Source organism: Protopterus annectens, chromosome 12.part0, assembly GCF_019279795.1.
Source record: "Protopterus annectens isolate FY-2018-M chromosome 12.part0, PAN1.0, whole genome shotgun sequence".
Lineage (NCBI taxonomy): Eukaryota > Metazoa > Chordata > Ceratodontiformes > Protopteridae > Protopterus > Protopterus annectens.
Window position 1 is genome coordinate 432,980,101 of NC_056746.1, and position 20,190 is coordinate 433,000,290.

At 36.6% G+C, this 20,190-nt stretch overlaps 1 protein-coding gene across 1 annotated transcript in view; it reads right to left on the reverse strand.

Annotated features, from left to right (window-relative positions):
• Positions 1-20,190, reverse strand: part of LOC122817333 (interleukin-9 receptor-like) — a 422,708-nt gene that overhangs the window by 128,584 nt on the left and 273,934 nt on the right. Inside the window, exon 6 of the mRNA XM_044090548.1 lies at positions 12,988-13,130. Coding sequence (XP_043946483.1) covers positions 12,988-13,130 — 143 coding nt within the window. The remainder of the gene's footprint in view (positions 1-12,987; positions 13,131-20,190) is intronic.

The window sequence follows — 20,190 nt, forward strand, 5'->3', positions numbered from 1 at the left end:
CTGAAATGTGCAGATCAATGTTTAGTATTCATCGTACCAATTGGACATGAAAATGTTTGAAATGATTTTAAAGTCAAATTGGTATAAAATAAATTACATATTTCACTAACAAATGCAGAACATTTTGAAGGATTAAATCTGTTCATTATTATTTTCTAATAACTAGTGAAGCAACTCTCAATAATTAAGGCAACAGATGTTGAGCAGATTGAGGTATTTTAAGCATCTTCTCTGAACTGCTTCATATAGCACATAAAACAACAGCTTATATTAACATATAAGTACAGTAATGTATGTAAATGCTGTTATATGCAAATTATTGTCTATATAGAAGTCAAATAAATATAGTTCTCTCAGAGCAAGTTTATAATCACTTAATAGTTTCCAGTCAATTGTCTGTAAAAATCATTTTGTATAAAAAACAATTTTATAGCAACCAGTGTGCAGAGGCGTGAAGTATATGCTATCCCATAAAAGATATACTAGCTCCCTGCATGCTTGTTTTCATTTGCATTTTAGTAATGAAGTGTTTCCTGTGTTTAACCTTACAGTTTTGCTGCATTGTACAGCTTTTTTGGGCATCACATTAGGTGTTAGATTTCACAATAGTATTTCAAGGAAAGCATTGGGACAACTGTATACTGAAGTAATACAAAAAGGTTATGGGAGTATTTAGTTTTTGTAGGCAGTTGCTTATACCTTGTGTAAATACATCTGTAGAGTCCTTATTTCTGAATAGAGAAGTGTGGTCAGTATAAATATGTATTTCAGTTTGAGTGTGTTTTTGCATGTGGATGTTCTTCTGTATATAGAATTGCAAAGTAGCATTATTTGCTTAAGGATCATAGGATCATAGTAGGTTACTAGGCTAATGGCTGTGAGGCCCTCACAAGCCTAGCCAAGAGGTTATCCCCAAAAAAGAAACCTCAGTCAGAACCTGTCGCCCCTGTCAATGAGGGACAAATGTGGAACCCCTGGGACAAATTTGTGGTTTTCCATACACTCATCAGGGTTGCACTTGAAGAGGGTCAGCAAGGTACTCTGTTTGACATGTACTGGAAGTCTGTTCCAGGGACTGGGCAGCCCCTGGGAGACAAACTTGTCTCTCCAGCAGGTTTTGTTGATGTTGCATATTCAATTTAGGCCTTCTGAGCTGGTAATGTGTGAGGAGATAGACTTACAGATATGGAACATCTCTAGTAGAGCAGGGTCCAATATTGCCTTGTAGGCAAGACACAGATCACCTCTGAACAATCTGTATGATACCGAGTAGAATGATAGTGATTTGAGCCTGTCAGCATACTACAGATGTTGGAGGCCATGGATTCTCTTTGTGAGGTATTTCTGTGGCCTTTCCAGTTGGTGCAGGTGTTTGGAGCGGTACATACCAAATGAGGCCTTATGCTCAATTATTGGCCTAATGAGGGAAGATTACATAGAGGAAATAACCTCCTTTTTCCTGGATGCAATCCCTTTATTTATGAGATAAACCAAGTAAAAGACTTTTCTGACCACTGCTGCTACATGATGGTTGAATGTGAGAGCATTGTCAACCTGAGCACCCAGGTCTCTGACCATAGGTTGTGTGCTTAGGGGGTTGCCATTGATGTGGTAATCAGTAGGGGCCGTATTCTTGCCGAATGGCATGATAATACATTTTTTTTGCATTTAACTTAAGGCCATGACTTTGGCACCAGTCATTTGTTGCTGTGAGACCCTCTTGCAGTATGTTAACATCATTTGGGGATTCAATGACAGTACCCAACTTACAGACATCCACAAACTTGGTCAGCCACAGGCCCTTTGTCTTTGCCTGGACCTCTGGGAAGTAGATGCCAAACAGTAGGGGTCATAGGACAGATCACTAGGGAATACCACTAGTGATAGGTCTTCTGTCAGAGGTGGTGGTGCCTATTTTGACCTTGTGAGTCCTATCAGTGAGCCAGCTGGCCACCCACCTGATGAGATAGGGATTTATGCCAAGTTATGTTAGCTTTTCAATGATGACCAAATAGGGGATTGTATCAAAGGCCATGGCCAAGTCAAGGTAAGGTGTATGTACTGACTTTCCCTCATCCAGGGCCTTGGTAATAGTCTCAAAGAAGTCAACCAGGTTCAACAGGCAAGATCTGCCCTTGATGAATCCGAATTGGGTGGGGTCTTGTGCTTGGAGATTGCCTATGTCCTTGTTTATGAGATCCATAATAATACACTCCATGGCTTTACAGATCAGACTTGTCAAGCTAACGGGGTGATAGTTTCCTGGGTCAGTGGTGTCACCACCTTTGTGCAAAGGGATGACAAGGGCAGTTCTCCACTTTGCTGGAATGAAGCCTGTACTTAGGCTGTGGCTGAATAGGATGCTCAACGGTGAAGCTAGTTCTTGCTACAGATGGTGCAGAATACAGCCTGGGATTCTATCAGGTCCTATGGAAGCTGTGTTCTTTGTCTTGGATATGGCCTTTAACACTTGATCTACACTTGATCTATGGAGATGTGAGGAGTGGGACAAGTTTCAGGGATGTTGAATCGTCCTTTGGAAGGGATAGGGGGTGACGTTTGTGCTGAATCTATCAGCTAGCAGGTTGGCTTAATCAACAGGATCAGTGTAATTGGTACCATTAAGTACTAATTCGGAACAAACCTGGGCTTTGCCATGGAGGTTCCTGACGTAACTGAAGAAGGCTTTGTGGCTTCCCTTTGTTTTGAAGGCTTAATTTCAATTAAGTATGGATGCTTAATCTGTATGTTACTAACTTTTAGATGATTACTAGCTCTCTATAACAATATTTTAATACACTGCTAGATATTATGCATGGCACATGTCATTCTCTATTTACTATGCTATCAGCTTCATTCATGCTATACATTTGTAAGTATTCTGTATTCCACCAACAGTCATGATGCTTAACTACCAGTTTGTATCGTATCTGAGGTCTTCCATTATTTATTGATCACCCATGGAGTATGTATTTGTTTTACACACACACACACACACACACACACACATATATAAATATATATATATATATATATATATATACACACATATATATATATATATATATATATATATATATATATATATATATATATATATATATATATATATATTTTTTTTTTTTTTTTGTTAGATTAAACCTTTAGGTGTGCTACTGTCTGTTGCAAGAAGCAGATCTGTTAGATCTTTTTAATGAAATTATCTATTCTTTTGAAAAATCTTTATTCTGGGGAAGCCCAGGTAGAAAATACCAGCCCTAGAACAATGCAAAAGTTAGAAAATGTCAGAAATATAAGACATAGCTAGCAAAAAAATTAATGGTTTGTAATTGCATAAATGAAATATGGATATGAAATGATATATTAGGTCAGTGACAATAATGGATCATTTAAGGAAAATAACCTTTTAAAGTATCAGGTCTCACAGTGCCAAGCCCTGAAATGTTTATTTATTTATATTTGTTGACCGGGAGTGTCCGCCTTGACGTAGGTCCATTTTCAGTGGAGGCCCAGGGAGAAAAGCTCCACAGTTAAAATAAACAGACAGTAGTTACATTGGATTACATAGCGATTAGCAATTTACATAGCAATTACTTATACCATATTCACAGATGAAGAACATAGTACATCAGTAGACAACTAGAATCTTTATCTGTGAAGTACATAACAGACATTAACAAATGTTACAAGAAGAAGTTCCTGCTGTATAATAAGTACTAGGATTATGAGCATCTGAGCTTGCTATAATCAAGGTAGTTAGTGGAGTGGAAATAAAGGTAGTGGTTGGATGGGGTGGATGATATTAGAGTGGGAGTTGCAAGGGCATAGCCAGCATGTTTTTAGGTGCACTTTTAGTAAAGTTTTGAAGTGGGTGCATGATGGTATGGAGGTAATTCTGGGTGGGAGGGAGTTCCATAATTTGGCTATGGTGCAAGAGAATAGTGCTTCACCAGCAGAGTTATTAGCTTTAGTGATCTGCAAATGATTTTTGTTGCTGGATCTTAGTGGTCTGGTGGTGCGATAGGGTTGGAGTAGATTCTGGAGGGATGGGACATTTAGTGGATGATTTACTAGTTTGTGGGTGAGTGAGAGTTGATACCATTGAAGGAGGTGAGGGAGTTCAAGCCAGCCCAGTTCAGCAAGTGAGAGACAGTGGTGACTACAGTAGGATGCCCCTGTGGTGAATTTGGCGATTTTGTTGTAGCAGATCTCTAGCTTGTTTAGATTGGTATATATTGGAGAGGCATAAAGTAGGGTGGAGATAAGGTGGGAATTTGCTATTGAAATCTTTGCTGCTTTGGTGAGAAGTTGCTTATTTCTGTATAGCGCTCCCAGTTTTTTGCGGACTTTTTTATGGTCATGGATATGTGAATGCCAAATTTTAGTTTATTGTCTATTTCCACTCCTAGCAATTTGGTGTGTTCAGTTGGGTATATAGTGGTGTTGTCTTTTGCTGTGATGTTAAAGTGAGAGTTGTTTTGAGTATGTTTGGTTGGTTGGAAGATGAGTAGTTTAGTTTTGTTTGGATTGAGTATTAATTGGGCATCGGATAACCAGGTTTCAACAAAGGAAAAGGCTTCCTGTGTGACTTTTTGCAGTTTGGGTAGGGACTGGGCTGAGCAGATGATGGTTGAGTCATCTGCGTATTGTATGAGTGTGCCATATTTGGTGGCAGACGCTAGATTAGGGGTCCAAGGATGGATCCTTGGGGAACTCCTATGGAGACAGGTAGTTGGGGAGATATGTCATTCTGCCATACAACAGATTGTTGGTGGTCAGACATGTAACTCTGAAACCAGTTGGTGACTGATTGTGAGAAGGATATGTTATTGAAGACAGAGATAAGTTGTTTGTGTGGGACCATGTCAAATGCTTTAGATAGGTTTAGGAAAGTAGCAGAGGAGAGATAGCCATTGTTTTTATGCTGAAGGATAGTGTTAGTGCTGAGTATTGGAAAGGAGGTTGTTAGTAAGGTTGTTAGTAAGGAGGTAGTCTGAGACCTGAGAGTGCATACATCTCTCTAGTATTTTGGAGAGTGGAGAGAGAATAGCTATGGGGCGGTAATTGGTTAGTTCTGTGGAGGGTCCACCTTTGTGGAGGGGAATTATATGTGATACTTTCCACAGTGTGGGAACGTAACTTTCTGACAGAGATCGGTTAATCAAGATGGATACTGGGTAGGCCAGAGCATCAGCTGCGATTTGTAGGTATTCACTTGGGAGGTTGTCAGCTGCTAATTTGGTGGGCTTAAGTTTAGTTAAGAGTTTTTTTATGTTGGAGGTAGGTACAGGAGAAAAAGAGAAGGCAGTGGGGAGATTACTAGTTGAAGGTGTGGGTTGGAGGGGGGGTTGTGTTGTTTAGCTAATGATAGTATGGTTTGTGTGAAGTGTGTGTTGAATGAGGTAGCAATATTTTCTGAGGAGTGAGGGATGTTAGGAGGAGGGGTACTGACTTTACCTGGGTGGAGGATGGATTTTATGGAGGACGAGAATTGTTTGGGGCTGTGTTGGGAGGAGTCTAGGGCAGACTGGTAGTATTAGAATTTGTCCTATTTTATTAGCTTTTTGACTCTATTGCGTAGTTCTAGGAATTTCTGTCTAGTTGAGCGGGTTTTGGTTTTGCGCCAGTGCTCCCAGGCTTTATCCCTGTTTTTCATTTCTGACTTAGTGGTTTTCTGTAGCCATGGGGAGGGTTGTGCTTTGATTCTGGAAAGTCTTATGGGGGCATGGTAATTAAGTTTAGACTGAATAATCAAAAATCCAGTCTGACAATGTGTAAATATTTGTATGTAAAATAAAACAAGTAGCATTTTACAGAACCAGAGACCTGTTCTTGTAGGAAAAAAATCCATTACTGTAATAGGTACTTCTTTATCAGAAGTATTCTGCATAGCAGTAACTGTCTAATTCATTATTATTATTAAAGTTCTATTCATTTTTTCAACTTCTTTCATGACACATTAAAACCAGTAATATTATTTTAAACAAGCATTTTCATCACTATAAATGACATATTCCTCTGTACTGTGATGATCTGCCGCATGATTATATTATATTTACACTGTACTTATATAAAGGATACAACTTTCACTGAACTATAATTAGGATGACCACAAGATGTCACTAAACAAAGATTAGTACCAGGTGTCTTTAAGTCTACAGATGTCTTATTTTTCTTCTTCCCACTGCATTCTTTTTTTTCCTTTTCTTCTTTTCATTATTCTACTTATTAAAAAATAATGAGCATAAAAACTACATGGATATGTTTTACAATTAATTAGATTACTTTTAAATGTTCTGTTTTTTTGTATATGTTTTACAATTAGTTAGATTACTTTTAAAGGTTTTGTTTTTGTGTATCTGCTATAAAAGTTCACTTCCTGTAAATGAAGAGTAAAGTTCAAAATGCATTTCCTGCAGCACAGACAGCTTGAACATGGAATCTAGGCTGTTATAAGATGAAAAAAACAACTCAAGGTATGTGAAAAAAAAACATTCTAAAGCAATTTAACTAACAATAAGCAGGAATGGGGACTGAAAAGAAGCAGTTACTGTAAAAAGTCAGTAGCATCTTTAATTCTTTGAATAAGAGCCCAAGTAATGAACAAACACCACACAAGTTACACCTATTAAAAAAAGTGAAGTAATGTATATAAAAGATTTTCATGTTGCACATGAAGCATGCCTACATTTTTACACGTGCATGAGAGGTGCTCCCTTAACTGTACTAAAAGCACATAAAACTAAGCAATGTGTTTAGTTATGATTCTACAGTGCATCATTGGTAAACAGAAGAAAGGTCTCATTGCAGCTCCAGGTCTCACATTTGTGTCCAACAATATTATGTGCTTATAGTTCACAGTACATTAAAATTGTGTTTTCAGAAATATAATAATAACCACACCAAAAAAAAAACACTAAAAAAACAACAAAAAGGCCAAAGACCCAATATGAGACACTGCAGATTTATTAATATCCTTAGCTCTTCGGCTCAAAAAGAAATGTGCCTGACACTGTTTAACAGAAATTCACAAAGAAGGCATGGAATTTTCTTTGTGCAGAAGTCTGTAATTTCTCTGAGGCTTTTTGGGCTTTAAACCCTATTTGACATGAAGAACTGTGAGCTGTTTTAGCAAGTAACTGTCTGGACAATACATGTGCAACCTGCTGTAAAATCATGTTGAAGCAATTTGTTCTAAAGCTTTGCACATCTTTTCTATTAAAGAATGTTCAGAAGTATTCCAAAATCCATTAAACAATATGGTTCATGAGCATAGGTTTCAACCTCTTAAGAGACTAATGTGGAACACAGATGATAGCAATGCGTGACAAATGGTGAAAATATAGAAAACCCTATTTTTCACTGCTCAGAAATGCATTATTTCCTTGGTGCATGGTTGAAAGGGTCTTTCAACCATAAGGATTGTGCTGAAAAGCATATATTAGCTATGAATGCATACGGTGGACCTTTTAAGACTCAAAATGAGGAACATCCCTCATAATGAGGAACACTTGAGAGGTATGGTACATCCTGCCAGCTCAGTTAGTAGGCAGGACTTTAGGAACACTGACTTATATTGATTCTGTGTGTGCGTGTGTGTGTGCGTGTGTGTGTGTGTGTGTGTGTGTGTGTGTGTGTGTGTGTGTGTGTGTGTGTGTGTGTGAAGATGAAATTCCTTTAGATATAAGACTTGTCATATAAAACTATTGTATGACAAAACATAAAGAGCATTTTCAAAAATAAAGCGATTAAGAAAATGTGAAGCTTATTATTTTTATTAAAGTCTCTATTCTACAGTGGGTTCTTCAATAGACAGCTGTGTATTCTATAATGTTTGCATTTAAAGGGCTCTGTTACAGACTAACAGACGTTTGTATGACATGCACTTTGAAGCAGGTTACTGAAAAGCAAAAGAGAAAAGAACATATACTTAAATTTCCAAATGTTTGTATTCAATGTGTTTCTATAATATCATAAATAGAACATTAAGGCATATATTATAATTTAATCAAGCTTTATATGCAAGAATGCACACAATACAACATGTTTAAAAATTACATTAATAAAAACAGTACTTCTGCATTGTTAAGGTTAAGAAGCTAAGGCTATGTTCTTAGCAGTGCATTTTTATTGCTTATTAGTATTGTGCTATCTGTGATCATTTCATGTCTATGAATTACATATTTTATGTGTATTAGAGTTCAAACCAAAGTAGCATGTAACTGATAAAAAAATCACTGTGTTTATGGAACCAGGCAAAAAGAATGTTATACACACAAAGAGATAGCACATGGTGTCAATAAAAGTGAATAAATAATCAGCTTGATGTCAGAAAGAATAGTTGCTCAAATCATGTGAAGCAAATATTTTCTTATTTTTAAAACTGCATTAAATATTTTTTCAAATAGTAGGGGAAAAAAGGAGAAAAGTTAAAACAAGAAAAAAAGGAAGAGAAAAAAAGTGAATAGGGGACAAGGCACACTTCATGATGAATTAGAACATGTTTTACATGATGAATGCCAGTTCACCAGGCAGTTATACATGCTAATTTGCACAGCACAATGAGTCAACCATCCATGAATCTCAATCAATGCATGACAGTTTCTTTGTAAAAAGGATCATTAGTGTTCAACAGTCTCAGGTCATGAGTTCAACACAACAAAAACATTAAATGAAAGCATGTACCCCAAAAAGAATCTCAACCAGGATTTACTTGATGAGGTGTATGGGACACATCACCATCTGAATGAATCCCTTTCTAAAAATAAAACAAAAAGAACAAAACACCCTGCGATGGCTCCTTTTTTCAAAGTATTGCAGTGGTGTAAAAACTTTAGCAGTTTTGCAATTGGTCACTCCACCTGCAGAAGCAGTTCTCTGATTGACACCATTCTCTATATACCTATTGGCTATAATTGCAATTTGTGAGCGAAATAGAGAATGGAAAGCAGAACCACTACTTTGCCAATGTAGAACAGCAGAACAGTGCCTGTGTTCTTTTCCAAGTGTGGAGAATTCTGCACAATGTGGTGCACTTGAGTGCTCTGCTCATGGGAAGAGGGGCAAGGAATCCACATGCAGCAATTTCATCAGGGACCAAGCACAAACCTCAAACCATAAGTAGGGCCATCCAGGTAAAAGAGATGAATGACCTAATGTATTTTATTGGGAGATGATATGTGTTTGATATTTGCCATTTGTAATATATATATATATATATATATATATATATATATATATATATATATATATATATATATATACTTATCAAGTGAACATTGCTGAAACCAAAACTGAAGTCTTACTGAATGAGACCACTGCAGAGGGAATGACAATTTCTCTAGGGAAATATACCTTCCCCCACCTCTGTAGAAGCTGCACAGCTTATGAATGGAAGACCACGTGCATAGGAATCCTGGACACACTTGTTGAGATCACTTGTCATTTCTTAGTAGTCACCAGATAAGTAGCTTCATTAGTGAGCCTGACTGGGTCATGGGCCCCTCCATTATGTCCGGTCATGTGTTTCTCGCTGTCTAGACTGCACATGGTCATAAAGTCATAAAGAAGCTAGAGAGACTGCCAAGCAGCTCTCCTCGGGTAATGCTAGTAAGACTCCATCTCCAGTGAATAAAGGCTGTGGTGGTCTGGTCTCCATTAACCTTTATTTGGATGCTTATAGTTCTTAGCCATAACATTATTCAGTGTTATGATTTTCTTTAATTACATGATGGTGATATTTTATTTTCTATGTCTTTTCATCTTAACTATCATTATGTATTATACTATGTCATTGTTTTTTCCTGGTTATATGTACTTAAATAAAGTTGAAGTTGCAGTTGATCAAGAAGATATCTAAGAATGTATTCAAAAGTCTAGTTATGGCTCAGTGGAGTAATATCCTCTATGAGAGGTGTGAGAGTACAGGCCTGGAATCTTACAGCTCCTGTAGCTCAATAGGTAGAACACTCATCTTTGATGCTGGAATATAAGAAGGGTGTGCATTCTATTCCTACACCAGGTAGACAGATACATTTTCCAGTGCTGACACTGCAGTGGAGCATAAGATGGGTGCTGCTCACCTGAATGTGCTGTCCTTTGGATGAAACATTCATCTGAGGCCTCATCTCCCTGAATCGGTGGTAGCTCAAGTGGATGCAAAAGATCTCATGACACTTATTAAAAAAATAGTAAGGGAAGTTCCCCGACTACACTAGCCAAATTTCCTTTAGGCAGTACAAATGCCATCTCAGGTTTCCACTGAAAAGAGAACATCGGGCTAGTGAGAGACTAACCTGGTCAACAAAGTGCAAATAAATAAATAAATAAATAAATAAACAAATAAATTAATATTATGGCACACTGCTTGTGGAGATAGGGTACATTAAAAATACAAGCAGAAAGAGTTGATTGCATGGACTAGAAGAACACAGGCTTGACAGCAACTCAGATGACCAGCATTTTATTAATTGCTGCCATACTCGAAGAAGTGATTACTTATGGGGATGAAGTGAAAGGGCTGTGCTTGCTCAGGTCTCCTGTGAGTGGACGGGGAGGGGCATATGACTGGGGATGTGCACTCTTTATGAGTTCCTTGGAGGAGATCAGTTTATCTATGGAGGTGTCTACTCCAAGGTGGAAGGGACATCCATGAGCTGACATCAGTTGTAGAAGTAAGGGGATCTACACTGCAATCTCTGTACATCTACCTTCAGGACTTCTATCAGGCATGTGTGTGAAAGTATGGCTGGCAATGCAAAATCCTCTGATGGATGCTTATATGCTAGGTATTCCACAACAGACCATCACTAATGGCCAGAGCTGCAGCAATCAGCCAATTGGTTGGCAGATGCAAGGAGCCCCTTCACCCTCAAAAAAAAAAAAAAAAAAACTGAAAAAAATATTCCAAAGGCCATGCAATTATTTAAAAGTAAAATGGGAAAATGGGAATGTCATGGAAACTGTAAAATATTTTTAAAGAGGCCTTCCAAATGTATGACTGACTATAAAGTCAGAAAATTCTGTTTTATTTATCCTGGATAAATGTTAATCTTTGTTTATTTTTAACAGGTATTTTTTTACAGATGCGAATACACAAGCATCTCTCTCTCTCTCTCTCTCTCTCACACACACAGACACACACACACACACACACACACACACACACACACACACACACACACACACACACACACACACACACAACACTTAAACATTAAAAACTAAACAAAAATTCTGTTCATTAGTAGAAATCAAGTCTGAATCAATGAACTATGAATACAGAGCAAATAGACTTCAGCAAACTACTTATGATGGGTCTATATCAGAACATCAAAGCATTAAAACTTCAAATGTTCTGATATCGAGCACTATTCAGCGAACACTAAGAATAGCGAAGCTGCAGAACAGCAAATTCTTTCCTCGGGAAATAATTTGGTTGGCCGTTTCTGTGGCTTTGCTATTCTTAGCACTGTGGTGGAAAGTTATGGGTTGGGTTCAGGTAAGTGTGCGATTGTTTGTACGTTAGGGTTAGGGGCGGGTTAAGTGAGTTAGGGTTAGGGTGCAGGTTAGGTGAGTGTGCGATAGTGACGGACCTTAGGGTTAGGGTTTGGGTTAAGGTAAGTGGGTAGATAGTAGTGTATGTTTAGTTTAGTGTAGCGTTAGATGTAGGAATTTAAGTGTATGTGTGTGGTTGCTGTTTGTTTGATGTGCTTGTGTTGTGTGTATGTGTTTTGGAGCAGAAATTTTTTTCCATGGGAAAAAATTTGCTGTTCTGAATGTTCAATATTTTCGTGTTTTGATGTTTTGGGGCCGATGAAATAGCATTCGCTATTTTCATCTTTCGATAACATGATATAAACGCACTTATGATACATGGGATTTATATACTAACATGTCATTAAAAATAATGGAACAAGATATATTTATGTTTTTACATTATACCTTTACCTTTAAATCCAAATATTTTTTAACTAAGTCGCTAAACCCTGTGTTTATTTCTCTAACAGTCACTTTTGATATCAGCTGTAAGCTTATTTGATTATGCTGCCAGTTTGTTACCAAATGTGGTTATTGCTTACTAGGACACAACATAGCTTGAATGATGGAAGGTTGCGACCATTTCTGAGCTGGTGGTGACAAACAGTGCAAAACTAGAACTATAGCTAAGATTCATAGACAAGTGCTGTAAACTTGTACTGCACTAATATTAGAAGAGGTTGCCACTCAAAACACAACAGAGCTAATCAGACATGTATTAGGTAGTGGATAGTACCTGCATACCAAGCAAAGGCTCACAAGAGTATATGCATCTCATAATACATTATATTTAGAGCCTGTGGCAAGAGTGTGTGAGATGACTGAAGTATTAACATCCTGTGTTGAGCTTCCATTTTGTTCAGAATAAAATCTACCTGTTTGACTAAAATACTGGCAAATCCTGACATTTCTGACAATGTCAGTTAACATTACTGGGTAACCATTAGTGTGCATCATGACATGTTCCTTCATTTGCATAATCTATGTGACTTATTTACACGGGGCTCCTCACTGGCATGTTATTATACACTCATTAGAATGGCATGCATATTATGTTATTTTTATCATTGCCCAGACACATTATCAGTATCATAGAATTATTCACTCTCTGCACATGGCAGTTATCTATGCTAATTTGCATAGCAGAATGAGCCAACCATATATGAATCCTCATCTCTGCACTACAGTTTATTTGTAAAAAGGATCATTAGTGTTCAACAGTCTTTGCTTGGCATTTTCCAATATACAGTAAGGCTTAATATGAAGCAGCTTATATATATAACACTTTCATGTATTATTGCTATAATTCATCACTTGTTTCTCTATCGTTATTGCATATCTGTAAATTGTTACTATTACTCCTCACGTATGTTACTGGCAGAAAAATGTTAAATTATATTATAAACAGAAATAAAGATATATACTCATGCATTTATGGTGTATACATACCTCCCAAGATTCTTTATTTTTCTTATACCAAAACTCATACTTAACATGGCCTGAGAAATAAGTTAGTCCAGTTTGAATCCATTTTATTATGTAGTAGTTCTGGTCCATAATGAATGAAAGGTTAGCTGGAGGGTGAAGTTTTACTGAAAAACACAACATCATTTGATATATTTATTGGTTTTTATTTATTGTTGTTCAAAGACCCACTTGAATTGGGTCACTATATCTCTTCTGTATCTCATATGGATGCAATAGATCAGGAAAAACAGAATAGATCTGATGTGTTGATAATAGCCACTATCAGGCAAAGTACCAATACATTTCAGGAAAGCTGTGTTTATTCATATGCAGCACCGTTTCCTGTTACCTGGTAAACAAAAAACAAGGAAAGGCTCTCAGCAATAAGAAATCAGCATTGCTTGGAAGCAACACTTAGGGGTTACTTTACCTCAGAGAAAGGGGACTTCTGTAGTGCCCATAGTCAAATGGAACAAATTTCTCATCCATTTGACATTGTTGGCTGAATGGCTATAAAAAAAGCATTCCTCTTAAGAATTCCAAGAACAGTGCATGTTACTTAGGAATTAGGTTTCATTAACGTTATAAAATGTTTGTTATCTAGTCAGAATTTGTCTACATTTTGCTTTTGCCCTCCTTTGAAACTGATTAAATGATAAACAAAAATATAAAGGTAATTTTCTCCCCTTCCTCATTAAAGGAACTCTAAATATAAACCATGATGAAAGTAAGTATTTTTATTAGGCAATACAGTTTATTAAATGGTAGTTGTCACCAATTATATAAATGACAATGTACTAAACAGCATTAATTCAGTCAGCTAATTATCAATGTAGTATTCCTGAGTACCTATTTCCCATTCATTTGTAGTTTCCACAATTCACTGTACATCCTTTTCTTTCAAAACTGCATATATAAACTCAAGAGTAATATCTTCATGACTTTATATGAATACCTCCTTGCTTAATCTGATGTCTTGAACATGACACATAAAAAGGGAACATTCTAAAGTTGTGAGGAAGGTTTGAAAAAATTATTGTTTTGTATATTACACATCAAAATACTGAGCATCATTAATGTTCCCGGAGTACTTTCACCACACTGAAGCTAGAGTCTTAAGTCAGTTAGTTGCCAGTTCTGAAAAGAAGTTTCCATTATACACATCTCATGAGCTTCCCTTTATGAACTGTGGCTCTGTTATTGTGCAGTTTTGTACAAAAGCTTACTTTGCATTCATTGTTTATAATTGGATTTTGGGAATATAACACACACAATTATGATTGGAGGCCCAGTCATAATCCTGTGTGTTATAGCCTGTGAACCTTACTATAACAAGGTTACTTTCTATTTGTTTTGGGGTGTTGTCACTGTGCACCATGTATTACAAATCATTTTATCTGCATCTGCAAAGTAGCAGATAATGCATTCATGACAGAGATTGAAAAAAAAAATGATTGTGCTTTAAGTTATCTGCTAAAATATTGTAAAGTAGAAACTCTATATGGAAATTATTATGTTCTTGACTATGGCAGCTGCCATTCAGTTGAAGGCATACTTTCAGCACACTTATCTCTTCCACATAGTACATAAGTTGTGGCAGGACACTGTGAAGTTTTTCTCTAAAGATTAATTTTGTGCTCACTCTGCAAAATAACCTTTCAATATGAAGTTGTACAATGACAGTGTTATATTTAATAAGGCAGTGCCACGTGGATAATCTAGGTGCAGAATGCTACAAATAGCAAGCTGTGGCATGAAGTAGAGTATCCACAGAAGTAGGTCGGAGTGCAAACTCTACAATAAAATATTAATACTTTAATACTGACGTAAGCAATCAATCATTTCCTAAACAGTGAAGCCTCATCTCTGATCATGGTGAAAACTTGGTTCTGCAGGCCTTGGCAGTAGATGTGGATGGTAGGTGTGGATGAGTAGGTTTGGGTGTTATGTGTATCAGCTAAGATGGGATGAGTAAGTGGGCATGCTGTGATATCACTGGGTGGCTTTCGTTATCTCATAATCCAGAAAAAGAAAATATTGGCAGAACTTAGTGTCTTAACTTTGACAACTTATTTTTTGAAGATAGGTGTCACCTAGTATCATGCAAACCATTTGAAAAATGAATACTTTTGGAGGGACAGTACTGGCTGAAGTAATTGCTAATGTTCAGAAATGGTGGTGGTGATGTTGGATCTTATATCTTAAATATCCCCAGATTTAAAAAAAAAAATCCCCACACATTTCTTCTTCTTTTATACTTTTCTCCAAGCACTCATTCAATATTTTAGCAAACACTCTTTTTTTTTTTACTATCACCCAATCCATTATAATAGCCATAACTTCTTCCATCCAGTCCACTGCTGATTTCTCCCTCTCCTACCTTGCAGTTTCTTCCAGATCTACCATTCAGTTTCTTCTTTTAAATATTTATTAACATTTCCAGATATCCTCTTCACTTTCCATTTACTCATTATGTTTCTTTTTCATACATTCTACTTACAATTTTTAAACCACCTCCATATTTTTATTTGTTTATATTTTTATTACATTCATCTTTTATTACATTTATTTTCCATTGTCTTATTTTAACTTCTTTCCCTGAAAAAAGGTGAAACTTCTTGTTTTAATTACTTTGTATTTACTTTTTCTCCATTTTTATCATACAGTTCTTTTCATATTTCTCTTAATCTGTTACTACACTGTTAAATCATTATTCATTCATTTTTGTATTCTTTCTTTCTTCTTCTTTCATTTGTTCTCAAATTCTAAAAAAAAAAATGTTTTGACTTTTCCTCTAACACCACTCACCAACATGTCCAATTTTCATAGCACAATGTTATTGGCATATGTTCATTCCATACATTTCTAAGTTCTTCTTTCATATCATTTTTGCTAACCTCAGCAGTTAACTTTTGTTAGTCCTTTTTATTCCTTTATTATCTCTACTGACATCTTATGTTATAGCCTATACTGCTCTGTGATCTGAAGATTCAGTCACTTCCACCTTCCATCAATTCTTTCATATCCTTTGAATCTATCACATACTCTGTTTCATTTTTAAAAATTCCTCTTCTGTATGTCCAGTTCCTATTTTTTCCTTATTTTTAACCCACCACATTCTTTTAACACTTTAATCACCTTAATATTGTGTGTTATTTCCCCATTTTCCTTCCTTATGTTACAATTAAAGTATCCCACCATAGACATATTTCTCATTGCATACATATATTTTTTTTCAAAGGTCTTTTTGCTTTCAGGCATATTTGTGTATGAAAAATATAAGGATCAAATTAATGGAGAATGTAATAATTTCTCTTTAGCATGCTTATTAAAATATTCTGTGGACGAAAGAGGGAGTAGAAAAATAATAAAAGGAAATCAGAAGTTCTTAATGAGCTCCCTGGATACTAAGAATATTATTGGGGAGAAGCCCCTCTTTGTGCCCAAGAGTGAAAAGAATTTGAAAGCACATTTTTACAGAAGAGAATATAATATGAATGATGTGTTGTCAAATGCTGGCACAATTGGGAGGTTCAAGTGTGTGAATTGCAATTATTGCAAGCATATGTTAGAAGGAAATATAATATAAATAAGGTCTAGGAAATTTAAGATTTAGTTAAAAAATAGTTTTACTTGCAGGTCCAGATATGTAGTTTACATTGCCTTGTGCGGAATGTGCACTGCTTTTTATGTAGGCAGAACAGTAAGAAAGTTTCATATGAGAGTTTATGAACACCTTTCTGCAACAGAAAAGCTCAATTTAAGTTATGCCTTAGCTAGACATGTGAATAAATGTTATAGAAATGAAAAAGACAATATATTTTTTAAATTTTCAGTTATTGTCTGATCAAGTATGATGAGAGGTTCGATACAGATGATAAGTTAGATTGGAGGGGAATATTGCTGGCAAATGAGATTAAACACCTGCAATTTCTCAGGCTTAAACAATAGAGAAAATTATAAAATAGTGCTGAGAAGGAAGGGGGTGATTCACTGAAGTAGTCATGACTGTTTGGATGTTATTTAAATGCTGGTAATAGTGTTTAATGGTGACTAATGAAGATCTATATTCAGAATGAAAATGAAAGTGCTCACCACCATTTTAATTGTGAATAAAGGTTTTGTTTTTAATGTTTTTAATGTTTTATAAGTCATTTTTAAGTGTAATAATTTGTATGCTATTTACATTTAATGTTGATATTCCTATATCATCCTTTTCCTTTATTTGCATCTTTCTTACTTTAATGTTTTATTATTTATTTTTCTCTTATTTTCATAAACCCCAACTGATTTTTCATTTTGTCCTTGTTCTTCCTCTGTCTCCAACTCTCCATCCTGTCCTTAATCACTTGTAACACTCCATACTTATTTCTCACTTGTATCTGAGACCTCAGTGTCTGCAGACCATCCCTTCTTCATTTACCCCATCCCGTTTACATTTTCTATATACTCTTCTTCACTTATTTTCTTATGATACTTCCTTCTTCACAAATATCTTCAATAGCATTTTCACATAACTGTCCCTCTAATGTACTATTTTCTTCTTCATTTTCCCTATCTTGTTCTAACAAAGGGCAAGCAAAACAGAAATATCCAGTCTCATTACATACTGCTTTACAATTCTTGGTTGTGTGCCCCCTCTCCCTGCACTGTCCATATCTTGTTACAATCTCGCACTAAACGTGTAATTTGTATTTATGTATGCATTTATTTATTTACTTACATTTGCTTACCAGGGTAGAACACCGATCATGATAGTCCAACTGCAGGCACAGCACAGGTGAAGATTTCTGCACAAAAAAACTGAACTAATTCACAAATATGGAGTATAGTAGGTACAAGGTCCAGCAAACAACTGAAACAATGAACAAATATTACTAGGAGAGTAGAAAAACAAATGTGGATTAATTTTAGTAGTAAATATATGAGGTAAACAGTTCATGAGAACAGTGGGTGGAAGCAGAAGTGATGGAGGTGAGGAGAGAGTTTTTCAGTGGAAAAGCACTTGCAGTAAGATTTTTGATGCAAGTTTCTTTTGAGTTGTGCTCTGAAAGTAGGGCAGGAGAGGATTTCTTTTGGGTGAGGGTGGAGGTTTGCCAGAGTCTGGGTACAAGAATGAAAAAGGGGTGGTCAGTACAGTGCAGTTTAATTTGGAGGTCTGCAGGAAGGGAGACAATTGGAAAAAGTTACCGAAGTTGTAGGGGGTGGTTTTATTATGGAGTTGGACACCCATAGGCATGAAGGCACCTAGATGAAGCAGTATGAAAAGAAGAAACTTTAGGACTAGTTCAGCTCTTTAGCTGACTGGAAGTCATTTGGCTTTTGGAGAGGGTGGTGCAGCAATGTTCCGGGGGTGGGAGTTGTGGGGGTGAGGAGTTGGAAATTAATTAGCATATTTTGTTTTCATTGAACTGTAGAGTGAATTAAATTTTTAGAGGCTGTGGCTATGATGGGGAGCTGATATTCCAGCAAAGCTGGGAAAAAATCATTTGCCAATTGCAACTCTAGCTTGTATGGAGTGAAAGGGAAATATTTTTCAGGACCAGAATAAAAGAGTTTTTATCATTTTCCTGGAATTTTTAATGTGGTTATGGAAGTTAAGTGACTAGTGCAACCATAAACCTCAATATTTAAAGCTTGTGGTTATTTGTACTAGTATACCATTTAGATCTGTGATAGAGACACTTTTAGGAGTTTTTTCAGCTTTCGTGAGTCTCCAAATATCATACTTTTTGTTTTGGAGGGGTTCAAGAATAGCTTATGGTTGTTTAGCCAAGTATTATGGGAATAGTGGCTGGGTTTGACTAGTTTAACGTGAGGGATTGGCTCTAAGAATAACTATGTGATCAGCATAAAGAATGATGAGAATGATAAGAAGGCCAGTCTGTTAATAAAGATTGAAAATAACAGTAGGGCTGTGGGGCTATTACCGCACCCTTTGATAAGGGCATAAAATATTTTTTGTATTTCTTCTCAATTAAAGACTTTAGGTTATCCCCAGTATATAACAGTGCTTTTTTTCTGTTTAACATTATTAGTTTTGGTTCATGCAATATATCACCTTCACTCACATTAAATGTTACTCATACTTCCCACCCACCTATCCAAATATTTCTTTCATCTTACTTTCTTAACATCATGTACTTTATTACAAAAAGATAGAAAAAAGTTCTTAACTCATATTCTTCTGTATCTAGTGTTCTGAACTGCACATTTATTTTTTTCTATTTTAGTTGCATGCTTGCATTTTGAAACAGAAAGGGAGGCATTCATGAAGGTAACATGACATGTACTCCTCTGTATACTCCCTGTGGTTGCAGTTTAGAATTCAGTAAGGGCACTATCATGGTGCTGCATGGTGCTCTAGCATAAAGACATATAGCTCTGCATAACGCTGGCTTCATGACCATGCTGTATGTTAATGAGGCAGTCCAGGGTTGTGGCATATGCTAATTATCCATGTGCTCTCTTCCCCAGAACTATCTCTAGAAAGGCATCTACATACATAGAGATTCAAGAAATTGCTTGACTGTGTAGATAAGCACAGCCAGCTTCACCATATTGCAGTATTGAACACAATCTACCATGATCATAATGCAGGGATTGGGGCCTGGGGGGAGCCGATAGCAGGGATAACCCATCCATGAAGTGACTTAATGGCACCAACATCAGTACGGGGATCATAGGTTGAGAGGAAACTCTAGCCACCAGGGATACATTTTACTTAAGTACCATGATGGCACTAGCATCAGTACAGGGATTGGAAATGGAAGGAGTTGAGATCAGTAGACACAAGGGACTGCTCAACTTCTGCGTGCCATATCAGCAAGTATAGATATAGGGGGTTGGGGGTGTGGGGGAGCCAATAAACATCAGAAATTCTACAAATATGTCATAAAGGCACTTACACTATTACAGTGCTCAGAGGTGGGGGGACACACACACTAGCCACCAGGGCAACTATAAGTGTGCCATAATGGATGGGAAGAAAGAAAAATCAGAGGGACAGGTACAGGGCCTGTGGTGTGTGCATATATATATGTGTGTGTGTGTGTGTGTGTGTGTGTGTGTGTGTGTGTGTGTGTGTGTGTGTGTGTGTGTGTGTTTGAATGTGTACTTATGTGTGTGGAACAGTGACTATATGGGGGAATGCCAATGCTACACAAGCAGCAGTTTACTACCTTG